Here is a 20,324-nt window from a genome sequence, read left to right as displayed (position 1 = left end):
AGAAATTTTCGCAAAGAGAATCTTCTTGATTCTCCCTTTTACCAAGAGGAAAGTTGTCTGCTACTCCACGAAGAGCAACAGTGTATTTCCCAAAAGATAAATCAACCCAACCACTACTTGCTCTAAAAATACTTCTTTAAGCAGCAAAGTAAACATTCGAAATCCTGTGTTTCATTTCTTATTAATTCCTGCTTACTGTAGACATTACAGTCTTACTGACCAAGTACAGAGCAGAAGGCATGCATCAGAAGCTTAGTCACAAAGCCAACAAAACCATACACGTCCTCTAAATAAGTAAGTAAGTGTTGGCAATGTATGTCCTGGAAATCACACAGGCAGAGAAGAATAATTACACTACTTCTGAATAAAGAGCACCAAACATCCCACAAATAAGAATAATTGTTTGCTAAAAGTGATGAGTATTTTTTGAAGAGTGCTTTAGCCCACTGCCGACATTTGGGGCAGGATGGTGGGATTTCCCCTGAAAATATGTTCAGAGAGGAAAAAAAATTCTCGTGACTACCCTTGCAGGTATTTTAAACTATCAAGAATTTCTATTTTAAACTTTTCGTAGTGAAACCGCTTCAGATCAAAATGTTAATTTAGAGAAAAAAGTAAAAATAAATACTGAATATCCCCAAAATACCAACACCGTGAAATGCCAAGCATTGCACCCGGAGAGGAATCACCCCAGGTACCATTATACGCTTGGGGGCCAAAAGTCTGGAAAGCAGCTTTGCAGACAAGGTCCTGGTGGACAACAAGCTGAACATGAGCCAGCAATGTGCCCTCATGGCTAAGAAGGACAACAGCATCCTGGGCTGCATTTAGAAAGAAGAAAGACTGCTGCTAGGAGGTCAAGGGAAGTGATCCTTCTGCTCTGCTCAATGCTACTAAGTCCACATCTGGAGTGCTGGGTCCAGCTCTGGGCTCTGCAGTACAAGAAAGGTAGGTATGTACTGGAGTGGTTCTACTGATGAACCACAAATATGATTAGGGATTGCAACATCTGTCATACAGGAAAGGCTGAGCAAGCTGGGGTTGTTTTAGCCTGGAGAAGAGGATCTTATCACTGTTCTTAAGTATCTGCTTGCACGAGTAAAGAAGATGGAGCAAGACTCTTCCAGTGGTCCTGAGCACCTGCTCTAGTTGGCTCTGCATTGAACAAGTGTCTGGGATCAGGCACACTTCAACATAATCCATTCATTTGGTAACAATTCTTTCTTCACTTATTCATTAATAAGGCATATAACTTTTAAGACCCAGCTAACATCGTACTAGGCACATACATAAAGATAGACATTGCACTCACTAGTTAAAGCATATATGAAGCAGCTTATGTGATAAGGTTATCAAAGATCCAGTCTGACCTGACTTTATTCTGGCCAAAGAATTTCACTCAACTAAACCTTATGTTAGGAGGAACAAGATGTGTGTTTTATAGCCTAATAGTACGTAGAAAGCAAACCTCCTATAGCAGCTGTCAGAATTCTCTCATTCTCATTTAGTTCAGCCACAACAGGGCATCATAAAGGCCACAACTAAAATATCCCTTAATAGCATTAAGAAATTATTGAACAAATAAAAAGCAAAGCCAAAATGGTCTTTCATTTTGCAAAAAAGCAAATCAAAAAAGCCTACATGAGACTATGTAAGGGTACTTTAAATCATTTTAACAATCTTTTCTCTTTCATTTTAATCTCATTAGTTACATCATAAAATCACTGACTAGGAGTCAGAATCATAGGATCATAGAATAGTTAGGATTGGAAAGGACCTTAAGATCATCTAGTTCCAACTCCCCTGCCATGGGCAGGGACACCACACACTAAACCATGTCACCCAAGACTCCATCCAGCCTGGCCTTGAACAGTGCCAGGGATGGAGCATTTATAATATCCTTGGTCAACCTGTTCCAGTGCAAAAGAAAAGAGTAACACCAAAAGTTTGTCTGAGCAACCAAACCATTTTCTCCAGTTTATGATGTCCATTTGCTTTTCTGCTTTTTCTCTCTCCATCAAAGAGACAAAAAAGCATCAATCTAAAATCGGAAAACCAAGGCCTTCTTAAGCCTTTGGGTTTTGTGATCCATTCCCAGTCCTTTACATAGCATGGAGGAAAATAAAACAACTAAAGTCATCATTTGTACAGGGATATTTACTTTGAGATACCAGGATCTTGACTGCTCTTCTATTACTGTCTTCTATCAAATGGAAGGTGTCCAACTACTTCGAGAAGTCAATACGTAAATTGATTGCACTGCGTAAATTGATAGCACTGATTTTTTTTTTCTATTCATCAGAGAGAAGCTTTTGTTTACAGACAGCCAACTATGTATTTTACTACAATGAAATTACAGATACCACATGTAGGTCCTCTCTCTGGTGCTTGCTACACAAAATCCTTACCTTGGAACACCAAGGTTAGTATTGATGATAAGCCTTCTTAAGACAAACTTCAATCACTGGCAGAAGAGTGGCTGTATAAACAGGTGACTCAAGGGAGCAGGAATAAGAGAGAGAGAGTAATGAGTGTCTGTGAACTGCTGTGAAATGGCTGAGTGTGAAAGTCAATGTCAAGATCTCCAACAAGAGATTGGACTTGCATCTAAAAGCCTGTGCTTCTTTCTTTGGAAACTATCGTAACACCTCTTGCTCAACTGAATTTATTTTTTAATTTGTACAGTTGCCCTATTTTTATAACAAAGACTACAATTCTAGTCTTGTAATAAAATGATAGCTCTACTGCAACATGAGCTCAGAAAAATCCCCCAAGTTTAGTACCACATCTCTGGCAGCTGAACAGATAGAAAATGCAGTAAATAAACTCTTTCCTATAAATTCTGTTTATGGCTAGTTTGACAAGGTAAATGTTTGTGTTTAAAGTGCCTTTTTAACCTGTAAATAATTTGAAATAAACATATTTAGCAGAGATAAAAAATTTTAGCCAGATGTGAATATAAATTCATGCCTACCCAGAGATATACGTAATAACAGCTATTTAACAAGACTCTGCTGACTTCAGCAGGGGAAAAAAAAAAGGGAAATAAATGAAACCCATTCTAGTCAGATTTACACTAACTGAGATCACCATTTACCACTAATATTGCGTGAAAGTTCAGACTGCAATGATCAATGAGCAATGCTCTGTTATCATACACTTGAAGGACCAGGCATTCATTTTTATACCTCTTTCAGAAAGCAAGAAAAGCATTCTAGTTTCACATCTGAGTTTCTATTTCAACATGCACTTACCAAGTAAATATTTAAAATTATTCTTCCCATACAGGAATAATTCTTTTAATCAAAAATGAAACTTAGCATTTATCTACTCCATTATATTCTATGCCAGAACAGGCTGACAAAACCACAGAATACACTTCTTTTTAAAATAAACTTTTAACTAGAGGTTCCTAGTATAACAAATGACAATTTTTGATAGTCTTTAGTTTCGAAATTCTTCAGATGGTGCACATATTTCCTTTTCAAGATGGTTATCCTTTCTCAAGCCACTACTTCATTAAAGTACTATTGTTAGCCCTCAGATGACAGAATGGAAGCCCAAAACAGGAAGGGAAGCTCCTAGACTCCTGGGGCACACTGTGAAATGGAGATTTCAGCAATCTCAGCAAACAGCTTTCTATATTAAGAAAGTCTCTTCACTGAATGTTGTAGAAATCCAATGGTCAGTAAATGTTCCTCTTACCTTTTATTATGCATATACATTGCAACACATATATTACTTTAATTTTTCTGAAAAGCTACTTAATATTATATGAACTTTCTAAAGTGACAAAATTTGGTCATCTTTTGCCTTTCTCCAGAAAGACCTCAGCTGCAATGCTGATTATTACAAATCACTGTTATATATATCTGCATTACTTGATCCTTCTAGGTACTGTAGTTTTGCCGCTGACATTAGCATTTTGCCTTAGTTCCTTCATCCCAGCATAGAAAAATGGAAGAAAGCTGAAGCTGATCTTGTTAACCAAGGTATTGATCTGTGTATTTGAAATGCCTATTTTATTTAGTGCTGAGATGTCCATCAGCAGAGAGAACTGGTAACTTTGAAAATCATGTTTAACAAGAACGCTGATGATAGCTCTCCTAACAATCATCACTGATACATGGAGCAGAATACATTCTATATACACACAGAGATACATATTGAAATGTATATATACACAACATGTAACTTCTGAGTTTCTAAAGATAGATTGTGATACAGATCTATTTACAAACAGTGCGTATTCCTCTCTTCAGTAACCACTTTAAAAAAGAAAAAATAAATTATTATTCTTAGAGTGAAAACTTCTCTCCAGAAAGTATCATTTAAAATAGTGAATGTTTTTGATGAAAATGGAAAGAATTCCATACATGCACCAACATGCAGAAACAGTTTCCCTGAAACAGTACAATAAAAGTCCACTGTAATGAACAAGAGCCTTTCAAGGTTGTCCTTATTACATTTGGAATCAAGTCTGTGTGCTGAAAACCCAGAACATAACCAATATGACCCTAATGATGAGCTGCAGACCTGTTGTGAGGAATGGCTGCTCTACACTCCAGATCAGGTCTATTTCCCCTTAACAGTCAGAGAAATTCAGTGGCCTCTGAGACAACATTCAGAGCTGATGCTTAAGGAGACCAGTACAATTTCATAATGGATGACTGCTGCACTTCTTCTGTTACCATATACAGTTCCAGCTATTTGTTGTGAGTTTCCATCAGCTCACAGCTCCTTGCAATCAGCTGGTAACAGTTGGATTAGGAAATACAATCAAGCTGCCTCCCCAGCTGCACCAAACTCATCATTTATTTTTTTGCTATCACCATGGATGTTTCACAGAATAAATAAATCAGCCTCCAAGACATTCCATGAGCTTCCTAGCACACCAGAGATTACTGATTGAGCTCAAAATGTTCCTTCCTGCACTACATGGGTTAGCAAAAACTGCACTTGCTGAAGTGCAGCAAGAGAGTCATACACAGGCATCCTGTCACAGCAAATACCTTGCCAACAAGATGCTACAGCTGGTGCCCTTTGGAGCCCCTTCACATGCCAAGATGACCTGAAACCTAAGCAGTAAAGGCAAAAAGAGAGATTGAACTAAGCTGTCACCTCAGTGCAGTTTAAATGAGAGATCAAAATGCACTCATGTTTACTCCTAAAAAAGCAAACACAAAATTCAAGCCCACAACTCATCCAGTCCCTTTATTGTCACCAGTAAAGTATTAGAATAGTATCATTTCCATATCCGTGATAGCTGTAGTCCAGTTTTGAATCCATATTACTCATTCTCTTTAAAGTACTACAATTATTGCCTGAAATGTCAAAGCCAAGCAGCCCTTTCCAGCAAAGATAAACTGGGAAGCACAATGAATTCGTATTTCCAAGGGCAATTGGATTTTAAAATTTTGCTGTGAAATCTATTTTATAATTCAATCATACCGAGACAGCTCTTATTCACCAAACTTTCAGATATGTGGTATGAAGGAAGATGATCAAGCCATTATACATAAGACAATGTAAAAGAAGTTGCACAGGAAAAAAAAGGCTGGAACGCTTATTTTTAGTAAACATATTTACAATAAAAGTTCACTCAACATCTGTCACTGGTGGCTCCAAATGTGCTATATTATAATTTTGGCAATTATACTACTGATTAAAATTTTAAAAGAACAAAATTATTCACTAGGTGGCAAAAGAAGCTACACACTTGGAAAATTGATGGGAAAAAGGAATCACAGGCTGGAATCTATTAAGAAAAGGAAGGTCTGCAGTAAAATTTGCCCTCTGTTACTTGCTGACAAATTCTTCGAGGCTGTTCAGTTACTAGGCTAAACCTGCTCTGCTGATATCTTCTTTTAAAACAACTACACACATGAAAGTATCAAACTGTTCATGTTAACAAAGTGTTCTTCCATCAAAACCTCTCATAGTGACTTAAAGGTGACTGTCCTTTCCAGCTCCATCACCACCACAAACCACAAGCCTGTGTATAGAGAAGTTCCACCCCTTGCACAGGTCTTTTTACTGAGCTGACAATTCTGATGCTCAAGGTTATGCCCTTTTGGCTCAAGTTGTACAAAGATACTTCTGTGACTCTCACATCCATAGCTTGAACCTCAATTTAGTTATCTTCCTAACTACATGAGCTGGTGACGCCCTAACAAGAACCATTTTGTAATCCACTGATCAGCTCTGTATATTGATGCAAGATAAACAATTTTCCCACAGGCATTCTCACAAAGATGGTGCAGGAATACGGTAGGAAAGGCAATGTAACAACAGCTATACTTTTCACACATTGCCTGGTATTCCTCTCATAATGGGTGCCATTTCAGTTTGCCTGGAGACTAAAATATTAATGATGATGCTGAACATGAAGTATGTTTACATACTTCTTATCTGTATATGTTCTGCTAATTCTTTATACTTGGCTCTGAAAGTGACTCAGTTGTGGAATCCTTTTCTGAACAGAATTGTAAAACCCGTACTTTCTGATTCTGCATTTCTCATGTCAATATCTCACTATATAGTCTGCTAGTTGACAATAACTTTTGTTAACAGCCAGCCTAGGAAATTCAACCTGGTCAGTGAAAGAAGCCAAGGGTTTTTTCCAATCTGCTTTAAAAGGACTCGAGGTCAAAATGCTTTCCCCTATGTGTGTGACATGTAAAAGATGACAATGGTTTCCAAAGCATGTCACATTACTCACTCTTTATATGCTCAAGGATTTACTGAAGCCAGGGCAAGGTAAAAATCAGAAAAATGGATCAGAACTGGGGGTGCCTGTCAATAGCCAGTGGCAGAAAATAAATGGGCAAGGGAAGTTCAAGTGTGATTTGTAGTTAAACCATATTAGGTAAATGTTTGCCCAGCATATGGCAAAGAGAGCACATTCAGTGCTTTGGGCTATCAGCAGGGTATGTGAACTTTGACAGTTTTCAAGTTCTGTTAAGCAGCAAAGACAGAAAAAGTCCAGTTTCCTCATTTAACAGCAATTTACAAGACTAGGAAAACACCAACACTGAAACAGAGTCTGTGCACTGGGCAGAAGCTCAGTACCCAGCACATTCGAACTGTCAGTCACATGATAAGTCTGTTATTTTTGGATCTACAAACTGAAATAGAAAACAGCTACTATCTTCCATACCCACCTCGTAGTCATAATTTAAAAGACTTGCTGGCTTGCCTGACAAATGGAACAAAAGCTGTCAGTTTGGAGTAAAAGAAAGATTATTTCACAACCTTTCTTGCTGCATTTCTCAACTGATTAAAAATCAGAATTCAGCCAAGCACTGAAAATGTATTGTCAGCAAGTCACCATCTGCAATGTGATAATCATAGATGGAAAAAAAAGTCAACGTAAAAATTTAACCCTAAAAGGCTACTCAAATTCTAGTTTCCCAAAACTAACCCTGCAATCTCTGCAAGGCTATACTAAGCAGACAGAAACAGGGAATCTGAGATGCCAAAATGTCACTTGGTGCTGTTCTGGGAGGGAAGAAAGCCAATACTACCACGTATGTCACCTTTACCTTCCCAGGCAGAGAGCTAGTCCACAACCTGCCCCTATGCTGACATGAACTCAACCAATCCAAGTTGCTATAATACTTTCAGCACTCTCATCCAACTGGGATAGTTCTGTATCTACAGTCTCTCATACTGAGGGACACCTCTGACACAGGTAAGATGCTAGCAGGCAAACCTGATTGTTTGTAAGGATACAAAATGTTTTACCTGCTATATGACAAGCCAAAATGCCTTAGTTCGACAGGAACAAAATTAGAAATTACTTAGGTTTTCAAGTTGCCCTGTTAACACCAGAGATTTCAAGATGCAGATGTTCTGACACAATTTTAAAACCAGATTTTTGTTTGAATTAGAAACTCTGCCCCCTTCTGTGGCTCGTGGTGAATTAGCAACCCCAGAGCCACAAAATACATTTCCAGTTTGTAAATGGGTAGCAACCAATTTTATATGGAAGAGTGTAACATGATGAATCCAGAAAAGAATCATAGCAAAAGAACCTCAAACCAAACAAACCCACAAAACCTCAATCAATCCAAAAAAACCCGCTTAAGATCCTGTTTGTCACTTGCTTTCAGTCCTGTCTTTGGGTCTTCTTCCTTTCTGCTTTCCTTCCTAACTATTTCTCTCTTTATCACCAACTCTTGCCCATTCTGGTGAGTTTTCCCACTCATGTCATGCCAGACATGTCTCACAATGTTCACAAAGTTCACCTAGCATTCATACACAATCTCTTTTTTCGTATTTTCTTTCTAGTTTGCACAACTTCTGTTATATTTTTTTCTGTCACTGTTTTTATTGTGACCTTTATTGTATAAGGACAGCAGGCCCTGGGACAAGGGACAACTTTCTGCTTTCTGTAAAACACTGTGAAAAGCTGTAGACCACATAAACATCAACAATATGTGCTGACAAAGAAAATTGAATTGACTAAGCTGCATGTCATTCAGACTGGCTCTTTCTTTTTTTCTATTTCTGGTTCCATTGCTGCTTTGTTTTGATACCTGCCTTTTTATTTGGGTGCTATGTCATAGCCCTACCTCTCTGACTCCATTGTGGTCACGGTTATACTCCTATCACAGGGGAAAGTCCTTGCCCCTAAGAAGTAGCAGAAGTATTTAGTGGAATTACTATCATGTTAAACACATGGTAATCAGAGATGACAATGCAACAGTCCTCATTTCAGTGGTGACTTCTCAAGAGTTCAAGTGAATAAAATAAAAAGATAACTCTGAACTCAGGTAAGGAATGGCTGCAATGCATTGACAGTAGTTAATTCTAATATTAATTTTGTCTTTGAAATGAAATTTGTCTGCTACTGAATTCCAGGCAGAAAACCTGACAAAACAGGAGAAGCAAGGAGAGTCTTGAAAAATATCTGCCCAGTGTGTCACAGTGTAGGAGTAAGATAGAACTCTCATTTGAGAAAAGGGAGATCTGGCAGTGACAAAAAGGAAGTTTTAAATGGGGTAGGAGTGGATGGAGCCTGACACCTCTAAAAGGAGTTATAAAATGTTACTGCCTGATAGCAAAAAGTGTGAATTAAATTAGATTTTTAATCAGCCAATACTGAAAAAACTTAAGTTACATGAACATCAGTTACATCCCTGAGCCACAAAATTTACAAAGAACTGATAATTTTTTAATGGCTCTAGCAAGATCATAGATGCTTATCCAGTCATGGCTGCAAATAAACCTGCTCTATACCTAAGAGTTGTACTGATTGAACTGAAAAAAACTGCTATCTGAAGAATCAAGGCATAAATGTATCATAACAAAAAAACCCCAGAATATGCTGCTCCAAATATACATCAGAGAGTGATTAATTGGCAACTGAATGCATGCAGTTAAATTTCTGGCATTTCAGAGCAACAGCTCACTAGAAAATTCAAAGAAAACTACAATGTAAATGCAAATTGGTAGTTGGAGACAAATCCTGCAGTGTACAAATGAACAAGTGAGGCTTGAAGCTTGCTGTGAGTTTACAGTATTTCAAGATTTCAGAGCTTCAAGTGAAAAAAAAAATCTGGCAGTAGTTTAAACCACTTGTTCTCAGCAGAAAAAAACCAAAACAACTCATCAGGTGTTGCGTTGTATGAGATGTTATTAGTCCTGGGTAACATCAGAGAATTTGTTTAAACTGACATGCTTATTTCACTAACAGTACAGTAATAGTTCACAGTACAAACTGACAGCTATTCTCTACATTACCCTCACACACAACGCTTGAAAAACTCTCTAAAGGTTGTCTTCAAAAACCTCCTCAGGAGTGGAGTGTCAAAGCACATAAGCGAAGCACACAACTGCATGAGAAAGAGAACATAAGCCGAACTAATGGATACAACGTGGAGAATCTTTAACAGAACAGGATAAATCTGCAGCGCCAGTTGACATATTGTTAAGCACAAAAGTCTTCGAGATGTGACTGTGTTACTGCGAGTAACTGAGCTCAAAACATATGCTCAAGTACTGATTCACAGAAGAGACTGGGACTGACAAAATTAACACTGCCGCTCCCTTGAGGGCCATTGAAATTTTAGGCACATCTGGGTACATGATTCACTTAATTTTTCCTCTGAATGTATTCTTTCTTCTCCTCTTCTGAGGAAAATTACTGATCTATCCCATGGTGCGAACACCTCTGAACTTTAATGGAACTATGCCAGTTTATACAAGCAGAAATGTTGATCTCGATCAAGGAACACAGTATTTCAATTCAGTGACACAAAGAAACCAAAACAGTATTACTGGGATAGCAGGGCCACAAAGGAGAAATACATTGATTTCTCAAGAACTTTATACACCAGTGTCCAGAAAAACCATACAAATTGTGCATTAACTGTAAAACACTGAGATGTTCGCTATTCTCTGTGGTTTTTCCACTGCACCAAAGAAAAAGCATAGACTACTACTCTTCTTTGATCAGTATGGGCTCAGAACTGATTACACTCAGAAGTATCAGCTCTTCTTTTCTATGGCTTTTACCATTATTCCCATTGATCTGCTATCACTATAGAACTGTATACTCAGACCAGGAGTCAGCTGTGCTACACAAAACCAGAACTGAAAGATAACCATCATTCAAAAGAGCTCAAATGTTTTTGCAAACTCAAGGATCTGATCCTCTTAATCATTTACAGGCACATCCCACACAGAACATAGTTACATTAAATTAAAGTGTATTTTTAAGTGGTTCTATTGATCGACTATGTTCATATCTTTGCAGACCTCTACCAGAGATGAAGGGGATGGAAGATGTTTCCCTATAATAATTGTCTTAGGACAAATAATACATGGACATACAGAGAATTAGAGGGAATTTTAGCCAATTCCATCTTAACAAATCTTCCATCACCAATATTATGACACAACAGCACACTTCAATATGACAGTTCCAAGGAGAACAGCAAAAAAAAAAAAAAAAAAAAAAAAAAAACCACCAAAAACTTTCATAGTGGACATTTTGTAGTGGAAAATATCTGTTGCATTACTCCTCTGGCCTTTGAACACTATGGGAAGTGGTTGAGTCACCATCTCTGAAGGATTTTAGAAAACCATGTAACTGTGGCACTTAGGCACATGGTTCAGTGGTGGACTTGGCAGTGCTGGGTTAGCAGTTAGAAACAATGATCTCAAGGGTCTTTTCCAACCTAAATGGTTCTATGGTTCTGTGATTACTTTGGGGAAAGAATCAGCACTTAGACAAGCCACAACAAGCACCACCATCACAACATGTTGATTTGAAAGAATTCTGCACTCTTTAAGATTCAACCACCAGTCTTTAAAGACTTTGTCTTTAAAGCTAACAGTTTCTCCTGGTAATGCACACAGGTATAGGCACCAATGTGAACAAAATAGGATAAGTGTCTTCATAAGCTGCTTCTAAGATTTTAATTACTTGCATCCTCAAGCTTGTAAGTTATGTCTTCATGACCTGCCATAGAAAACTGGACTTCACCCTTGCTTCCATCACAAATTCAAAAACTATCACAGCCCCTTCAAATTGCCTTTGAAATATTCCTGTAGAAGATAATTTTTCTAGACATGTCAGACAGTATGAACAATATCACAGGTAATATAAAATTTGATAGCTTATAAACCACAGCAGAAAACGTACAGATCAATTACATTGCTTCCAGGTGAAAAGCATTCATTTAAAGCACAAACACCCACTTCAACATCAGCATATTTCTGTTGATTTTATGGAACATGAAAATTCCTCTCCCTCCACCCTCACCTAAACTACCCACACCCGCAGGCTGAAAGCGACCTGTCTCTCTCTCTTCCCTCCTGGTAAAATAAGGCAGTTGTCAATTCCCTTTTAACATTGCAAAGGGGTATCAACTACCTCTTCTCTCAGTAGTTTAAGTGGCACATATCTAATTAAACTCAGAAAACTGTTCTCAATGCATTTTACCTTTGATGCTTTCTGTTTCTATCACACACTTGAAGATCAACTAGTGTGGTTAAAAGCCTGCATAGTTTTTACAACTACAGCTTGGTCTAATAAACTACAAGATCTGTTTCAGCAATCTCCCATGGTCATCATGCCTATAACAACATGATAATTTAATGCAAACACACCCTATATAGTCTTTCTCACAGATGCCAGTGAGAAAACAGCCTACACTTGCATTAAGAGCAGTTTGTGCAGAGTGAAGAGCAACTTCCCTGAGCAAGAGCTTGCAAGCAGCTTTTTCTTTCTTCCTACTGGCAAAAATAATTTTGTGAAGATAGGTAACACAAAACTCATTGACAGCTCCCACAATTAATTCCCAAAGATATGGAATGCACTATGTCTACAGCCAATATCACTTTCTTATTGAGTTCACAATTATTTCACAAGGGCACAAGGACAGTTATAACTCTCACACCATATTGCTTCCTCTTTTTCACATAATTTAATAAATTATCATTTATGAAGACCTTAATATCTTTACTTTGATGCTTCCATATAAAGAAAATTCTTTTGCCTTTGATGTAATTTTCAGAAAAATCAAGTGAAATGAAGTCCCAACTTCTTTCATAACCACATTCCCTGCTTCCCATGCCTCCTTCTGTTCCACTACACGAATTATTTTCCACTGAAATTCTCCTGCTTACGTTGACATCTATTTATAGAATTGCATAAGAAAATTTCAGTACTCTGTGGCTTTGCTTAGGAACCCTGCAACACCAGTTTCCAGACCAGCCCGAAAAACATCATGTTCCTCTTCCTCTACAATTACCTCTTGGACTGCAGAAAGTTTGCCTGTCCAAGTATATCTAGTAAGGTGCTAAGGCAGCCAGTACACAGGGCACGTAGGGTCCCACATCCAAGTTAAGAGGGAGGCTGTTGCCAGCAATTGGAGTTTGGTCCTGAAGCTAGTGCTGAGGCAGTCCTTGACATGGAACATATTGCACCTGACCAGTACTGAGAGATCTGATGTTAAATTATTAAAACATCTATTATTAAATAGGTCCCTTTTTCTTAAGACTTGGGAATTACAGTTGTGTGGCCAAGTACTAGGTAAAGCAGAAAAATCATCAACAGCTCAGCTCTTCTAGTGTGGGGAAGACAGCATGGACTCTACCTGCCAAGTTTCAAATATCTAGACTGGTCAAGAAGCAGGCTGCAACTTCTGGCAGCAGCTCAGGCCTGAAAGGGCTGTCCCCAGTAGCTGGGTAGCCCATCACTCCAGCCAGAAAACAGGTAGTGTCCTTTTACCTACAATCATCCGGAAGGAAAATCCAGAAATAGCGCATGCTATGAGAAATCTAAGCCTAAATCCCTCTAGGCTATCCTACCTGTATCTGCCTTGGTAGAGGAAACAATAAGAAATCGTCCATTCAGCTCCTACACTTCTGCTAATTCTGTTACTGAGACAGAATTGCATCCCAGATCTGTTAGGCTTCTCAATCAACAACTCAGTAAGTATGACAGAGCCATTGGATCTCAGGAAACCATTACCTATTTTTTCCCCACTGTTTTCATAGAGGCTCTTTATGGCTGTCTTGTACAAAAGAACAAGATGAGCAGGGTAAAATACTTCCCCCACCAGAGCCAGCAGCACTCCATAAATAGTTTTTCAGTATATTTTTTCCCTCAATCTGCGTTTTCTAGATGTAACCCTATATCCATCGAAATACCTACAGTCTCTAAATAGTGTAAGTTTCTGCTATAGAAACTCACACTATTCAAGTTTATGTAGTAAAATTATTACTATATAATTATTACTGATATATATATATACTGATATAAATATAACTTATACAACTGAAGATTTTTTTTTTATCATGTATTGTCTTCCCTTCACTAAACTACATATATTTATCTCACTTTTTTTCCCTCAATTTATCACTTCACCCTTGATTCTTCATGCTTTGCTCATAGTTTGTTAATGTATTTCTGGTAAATTATGCCTCATGACAGGTAGATTACAATATAACACACACTAAGCAAAAATGCTCATTATCTACCCCATCTGTCATATAATATATATGTGTATCATCAAACTATAAAAGGCCTTTTATGGCCTCTCCATGCTGCTCAGCCATTTCAGGGGATTTGTGTTAACTTTTACTTGAACTTACTTGTTTTCTGATTTGATTTTCTCAATTTTTGCCTGTCAACTCTTAGTACAAAAGATGTTCACAGGGTGTTATTGGTTTTATTTAGCTCAACTTCTATGGGGTTTTTTTGCTGCTCACAATTGATCATTACAGCAATTCAGCTGCAGAGAGGTTCAACAAAATCTGATTTTCCTCTAAAACGAATAGAGGATACTAAGTAGGAAGAAAAAACTATATTTTACTATATGTGGAAGCAGACAAATAGCGCAAAATGAATCTTAATAGTACTCAACACAAAGTATATTGCTTTTCCAAAGTTGATTTTAAACTAACCTTTAACCCTTTTGTGTTTAGGAGATAAATTACTTGATCATTAAGAAAAATTTTTGGACTTGTGTGGCCTCAAAGTATATTAAACACTAGAAGTGACAGACTGAGACCTAAGGATGTGTTGCTAATTGTTGTTACACTGTCAATTATAGTGTCAATGCCAATGATCCATGGAAGCCCACTTGCCTCTAGGTTAAATGAATCTGTTACTTTACCACTGCCTCCAACTGTAAAGTAACACACACTACATAAAAGTCAGAAAAGAGCATTGATAAAGATGACAGATGGAATTAGACTTCATCTCTGATCAAGTTACGGATAAAATATCATGTTAGTTATGCTAATGTCTTGTAATTAAACAGGTAACAAATGCCCACACAGAGACATTTAAATACAATCCACTGAAATTTAAGAGACATCTATAAAAATGCAGAGGAAAAAGCCAACTAGGGTATCACAACTTTTGAATATAATAATTTCAAATTCCATAAACCAGTCATTATTTAGGAGAGCTACTGATTTCATGTCTTTTGTTTGCATTATTCAAATCACTGCAACAACTCTTTTAAAAAATAAAAAACACATTTTCTCGCATTTACTTGGGTTTGAAATGCTTCCATTCTGAACACTTGAGAATGCTATGGGATGTGACAAGTTTCTATATTGCTCTCAGTGACTTCTACTGTACAAAGACTAAAATTACAGGGATTACTTAGGATATTATTTGTGCTGCCCCTGGAAATAGTGTCACAGTTGTCAATTATGATAAAATCTTTCTCCTGCTTTCTTGCTTAGTTGCATTTTGCTATGTGGAGAAACAAACCTAGTGCTATCGTTCTCACCAGCAGAATTTATCAGTGAACCACTAGGCTCCTTCTGCCTCAGGATGTCTGTGCCTGACTTATTTTTGCAATTTTAGACAATGTCTGTGGCTAGCAAACTGTGAAGAAATACAAAAGGCAAATCCTCTTTAAAAGCATAAGAGAAACTGCTGATACTTACCAAACTATTCCCTGAGCCCCAGAGCCAATAGGTTTCAAGTTCTGGTAGCGTTTGAGAACTGTGAAGGTTGAGTCACCTACTTCCACGCTGTAGAACTGGTTGTCTACTTTGCTTTTGCTCATGTTGTAATGTTTGGCAATATATGACACATCCACTTGTTTTCCAAATCCCTGTTGTACAGAAGAAGGGAAGGGGGGAGGGAGTGGAGAAAAAAACAGAAACCAAGGCTGGTAAAACATCAGAATACTGATAAAACACAGTCAGCTTAATTTTCTAACATAAATTCTTGTCATTTTAGGCCCATTGTCGTAGATCTACATGAATCCTCTAATGCTCTCAAAGATTGTATCAAACCTTTATTCACCCACAAAGTGAATGAACCGTAAAAACCACTGATTAAAGAAAGCTAGTGAATTCTCTAGCTGATGTTTGTGACACAGTTGCTCTCAACTACTGGTCTCTGCTTTATGACTGTTGGCGTATGCATTCATACTGATTCTGCCCCCATTTGTATTGCAATAAATATCTTACTTTAAAATGAGAAGACTTACATCAGTGTAGAAGGGACAAGAGACATAAGAATTAAACTCTTCGTCATCGATCAGATGAAGCAAATAAGACTATTCACGTGAGCACTAAAACTTCCCCTGAGCTGCAACCTCTCTCAAATTGTAGAATTACTGTGCAGAAAGTTACCTTATAACAGTTTTATGACTACCACTGAGCTCAGTTCCCAGAAGACTATGGAGCAAAGTATATAGTAATTTGAGATAAAAATCAGAATGTAGTGTTTGTAATATAGGATTCTATACTACATAATGCTGAGCACAGGATTCAAAAGTTCAACATATCACGTATCTGTCCTCAAGCAGTTGACAATTCCGTTACGGAAGTCAAGACTTCCCCAAGTGCCTTCTATAAGGAGAACCAAAACCCAAACCTGCCTCTCTCATCTGTGCATTTATTTTCAGTGGTCACAAACACAGATTCTACATTTTCTTATTTACTCTATTACAAATTGCATTTCCAAAAAAATCTGAATAATCAACCGTGTTATGTGGCTACAGACTATGAAGTTGAATTTTGATGGAGCAGGAAAAATGTGAAGTTGTTTTATAGAGTATTATTTTTTCAATTTTTAATGACATCATTCCAGTGTTCCACAGAGTCGGTCATTAAAGGCAAATAACTAACCTTGCTGAGAACTTGGATTCTCAGGTTTCCCTTAGGGTGATTAATATTCTTTTTTCTGTTCGTTATCACTGGACAGCACTGGTTAATCCCAACCACCTGATTTAGAGACTTTTAAACACCTTAATAAATGCAGCTGTTCATTCAAACATGGAATCTCATTTCATAAGAGCAATTAGAAACATTACATTAACTTGTTAATCACACAGGACAAGGCTTTCCCCCCCACACACACAAGCAGAAAGTGAGACTTTATGGATGCTGACACAGTGCAAAATTCAAGCTTATATAGAATGAAAGGAATCTGAAAAATGTTTGAATTTTTCTCATCTGAAGACAGACGGACTGCATCTGATTCGTACTGGGTAGCCTTAGTGTTAAAACTCCTTCCATTACATGAAGAGAGGTGCATAAATTTGGCTAGCTCAGCTATTCGTACCAGACCTGGAACTGAGAGGCTTTATTTTAATAATGCGCTCCTGAGAGACAGGAAATAATCACAGCTCCCTCTGGCTAGACAAACACATGTGCAGCATGTTTTTTTCTGATGTCTTTATCAGAACAATGCAGACAATATTCAGCATTAACACCCGTTACTCTGAAACCAGTGCTATATAAAGTGTCAGCATAAAAATTGCATTCCTTACTGAGCCTGACTCATAGCCAGCTCCTCTGGAAGTACAGATACAGCTACTTTTTTAAACAAACCACATGACCGTGTTAAGGCTTGGGTGAGCCAGGCTTGCCATAACTTGTTTGCATCCTCACTCCCGAGCTACCCAACAGTTCCTCATGTGGTATGGAGTGACATCGGAAAAGGTAGTTTGTCAGTCTGCATTCAGAATCCTGTGCACATCAAAATTACTTGCCTTCAAATTAGGCTGACCCTGTGAACTGCTAAGCCTCAGGAATCCTGTGCTGCCTACAGTGGGATTTTTGAACTCCTGCAGTCCCAGAAGGTGGTTATTTTGAACCCAGGAATGTCTCAGAAAACAATTGAAACAGCTCAGAACCACCACTCTGGAGTTCCTCGGTTATATGGACAATTAATAAAAGCAGTAACAATCAAATACCTGATCAGAACACACAACTGTCCTGATGAGCAGCTCTTCTCTGCATAACATAGACCATTCCTATGATCATCCACTCCTTACTGTTGTGGGTAGGAAAGGTAAAGGCTATTCTAATTTTCACGGAATATTATTATTTTTAGATTAATATTTTTCTCAAAGACTGTCTACTTAAAAGTCTGTAAGCCATAAAGAGCTTTGATAGAAAATATCAACACCAAGAATTACTCATAATGTTCAAGACAGGCTGATTTAGATTGAAGTTGACTCCAAGCAGAATGCTTCCTCTGAGTGACAAACTCTTCAGCTCTGTGGACAGGCCAAAGAGTCTCCTCCCTTTAAACCCACACTGCTAAAAACTGACAAAAACCCCTACTCTCTATATTTTGCTGATTTTTACCAAAGCCTAAGTAAGCAAAATTAAAACACAGTAAGCCTACTGCTTAAGCCCAAAGTACTGCTTATTTTTGTAAGAACCAGGAGATGAATAACTATACTTGTCATGACTGTAACTTAAATCAAATCCCTAAATCAATGAATTAACAGTGTTATTAATCACATTTGATCAGGTTCTCAAACAAAGACGACTCATAATCAAATCATGAACTATCTCCAAGTTGCTAGAACAGCCACTTGCTAAATGGGGACAAGGAAATGACAGTTTTGTTTCACTCTAAAGTTAAGGTAAAAGACCTTTTCCCATTAGCAAGGAAATTCATACTCTTACTAGAGCACATGAATGTTAGTTTTACTTTCAAACCCTAATTAAAAGATTCTTCTCAAAGTTTTCTCAATCCATATTGCTGATCTTAAAAGAAACCTACACACCACATTTTGGTTTGTTACATTCTCAGTGTTCGCTCAAACCCCTTCCAGAAGCCATGGTGTTGGTATAGTACCTAATATCTTCTTTCCTCACCCCCATCTACACCATATAAGATATTTCAGATTCAGGTTTTACTGCACAATGCTTACAGGTATTGTACTGGCAGCTTAAGTTAAGGCTTTGATTATCTGACAGCAGAAAGGAACACAGGGCTAGCAATTTCCAGAATATATCCTTCTGTAGACAGACCTAAACAAAAAACTTCTTTCAAATTTGATTGATACTGACAACTTAAGAAACTAGGAATTACCACTTCATTAATAATTAGCTGGGGAAAGGGAGAGTGTGTGTGTGTATATATATATATATATATAAAATGATCAGGTATACTTCTTAGGATATCAATATAATGATCAGGTATACTTCTTAGGATATCATAGTAAAGATGCATAGGTCTCGTATAGAAAAGTGGACTTCAGTGAGTTAATACATTTTCAGGTGAACTTCAAATGAATTTGGTTAAGCTACAGTTCTGGGGCCCCAAAGTAATAGTAAATATTGCAGGTGTAAAACAAAAGCAAATTTTCTCATCCTTTTCACTTTGAACGAAACACCTCTAGTTTCTCAGACCTCAGTGTAATGTGAAGAGACATTCCTCAGAGACAAAGTATGCATTGAAGTGCCATTTTTCCTTGGTTTCCATGAATATTTGGACAATCTAATTATATTGCTTCAACACTGAATGGAACTTAACTTTTGCTTCACATGTAGAAGAATGCACACACCATTTTTTCTCTTTTCAGTATCTAACTGAAAACTTCTAACACACACCTAATGCCATTCTCTTTCTGCCATACTGAAAAATTTAAGAGTAAGAGAAGTAAGTTTTTCAGACTTGAAAACATAGCTCACTTTGTTGGGTCACTTAAATGCACAGCCTTATCTGCCATGATGTTTGCTTAATATCTCAACAATTGGGGAGAAGGAAAGAAAATGAACTGTCAAGGCTCAAGTGTTTGAGAGGAAGGAAAAGATACTCTCACCATTACTAAATGCTTAGATTACATAGATTTTGCTTTCAAAGAACAAGTACTTAAAAATTTGTTGAAACCCAAATAACTTACTGCCTCACACACAACTATAATTTGTATTCTTTCTCCTTTTTGTTTCACAGCATAGAAAAAAAAGAGGGTTAAAAAGCACAACAGAAACAAAACTATATTATTTTCTGTATTATGAGGTGAATTGTTTCCTGATATCCTATTTTATTTGTTCATTTCTACTCCATGAAAGAACTATATTTATTATATTTCACTGATAGACCTTTGCATCTTAACACTATTCCTATTATTGATGAGCCTAAAATATCACAGTTTCTTCCAGCTCGAGTATCTCATGCATCCTAGCTTTTATAAATACCAACCATGCTAGTGGGAGCTAAAGCTAAGTTGTTCTCCTTTGCATTTCCAAGACAATGAGTGTCGTCACAGAGTTTATGTAGCTGGCATCAGCTGAGGGGAAACTTTACCTCAGTATTAGTATCCTTCCCTGTCTGCACAGAGAAATACCTACAGGAACATATCAACTTTTGAGGGTGCTAGAGTTCATAGAATCAGAGAATCAACAAGATTGGAAAAGACCTTTAAAATAATAAATTCCAACCTTTACCTCAGGACTACCAAGCCCACTATTAACCATGTCACTAAGGGCCTCACTTTCAAGGCCACTGAAAACAGCTGTATGACTTTACATGTGTGAATGCAGGAGAGGAAAACAATTAGATGGAAGACTGAAAGGCTGACTCCTAATTTGCAGTT

General features: G+C 37.5%; 1 protein-coding gene across 8 annotated transcripts in view; it reads right to left on the bottom strand.

The window, feature by feature from the left end:
• MAPK10 (mitogen-activated protein kinase 10) overlaps positions 1-20,324 on the bottom strand; it is a 151,436-nt gene that overhangs the window by 52,003 nt on the left and 79,109 nt on the right. For 7 of the 8 annotated variants that reach the window (XM_030492128.1, XM_030492135.1, XM_030492130.1 and 4 more), the window contains one exon: positions 15,421-15,590. In XM_030492128.1, coding sequence (XP_030347988.1) covers positions 15,421-15,590 — 170 coding nt within the window. Of the gene's footprint in view, positions 1-2,408; positions 2,510-15,420; positions 15,591-20,324 lie in introns of those variants that run through there. The other variant, XM_030492136.1, reaches the window with a different exon arrangement.

Source organism: Strigops habroptila, chromosome 7 (assembly GCF_004027225.2).
Source record: "Strigops habroptila isolate Jane chromosome 7, bStrHab1.2.pri, whole genome shotgun sequence".
NCBI lineage: Eukaryota > Metazoa > Chordata > Aves > Psittaciformes > Psittacidae > Strigops > Strigops habroptila.
This window is presented reverse-complemented; position numbering and strand designations above follow the sequence as displayed.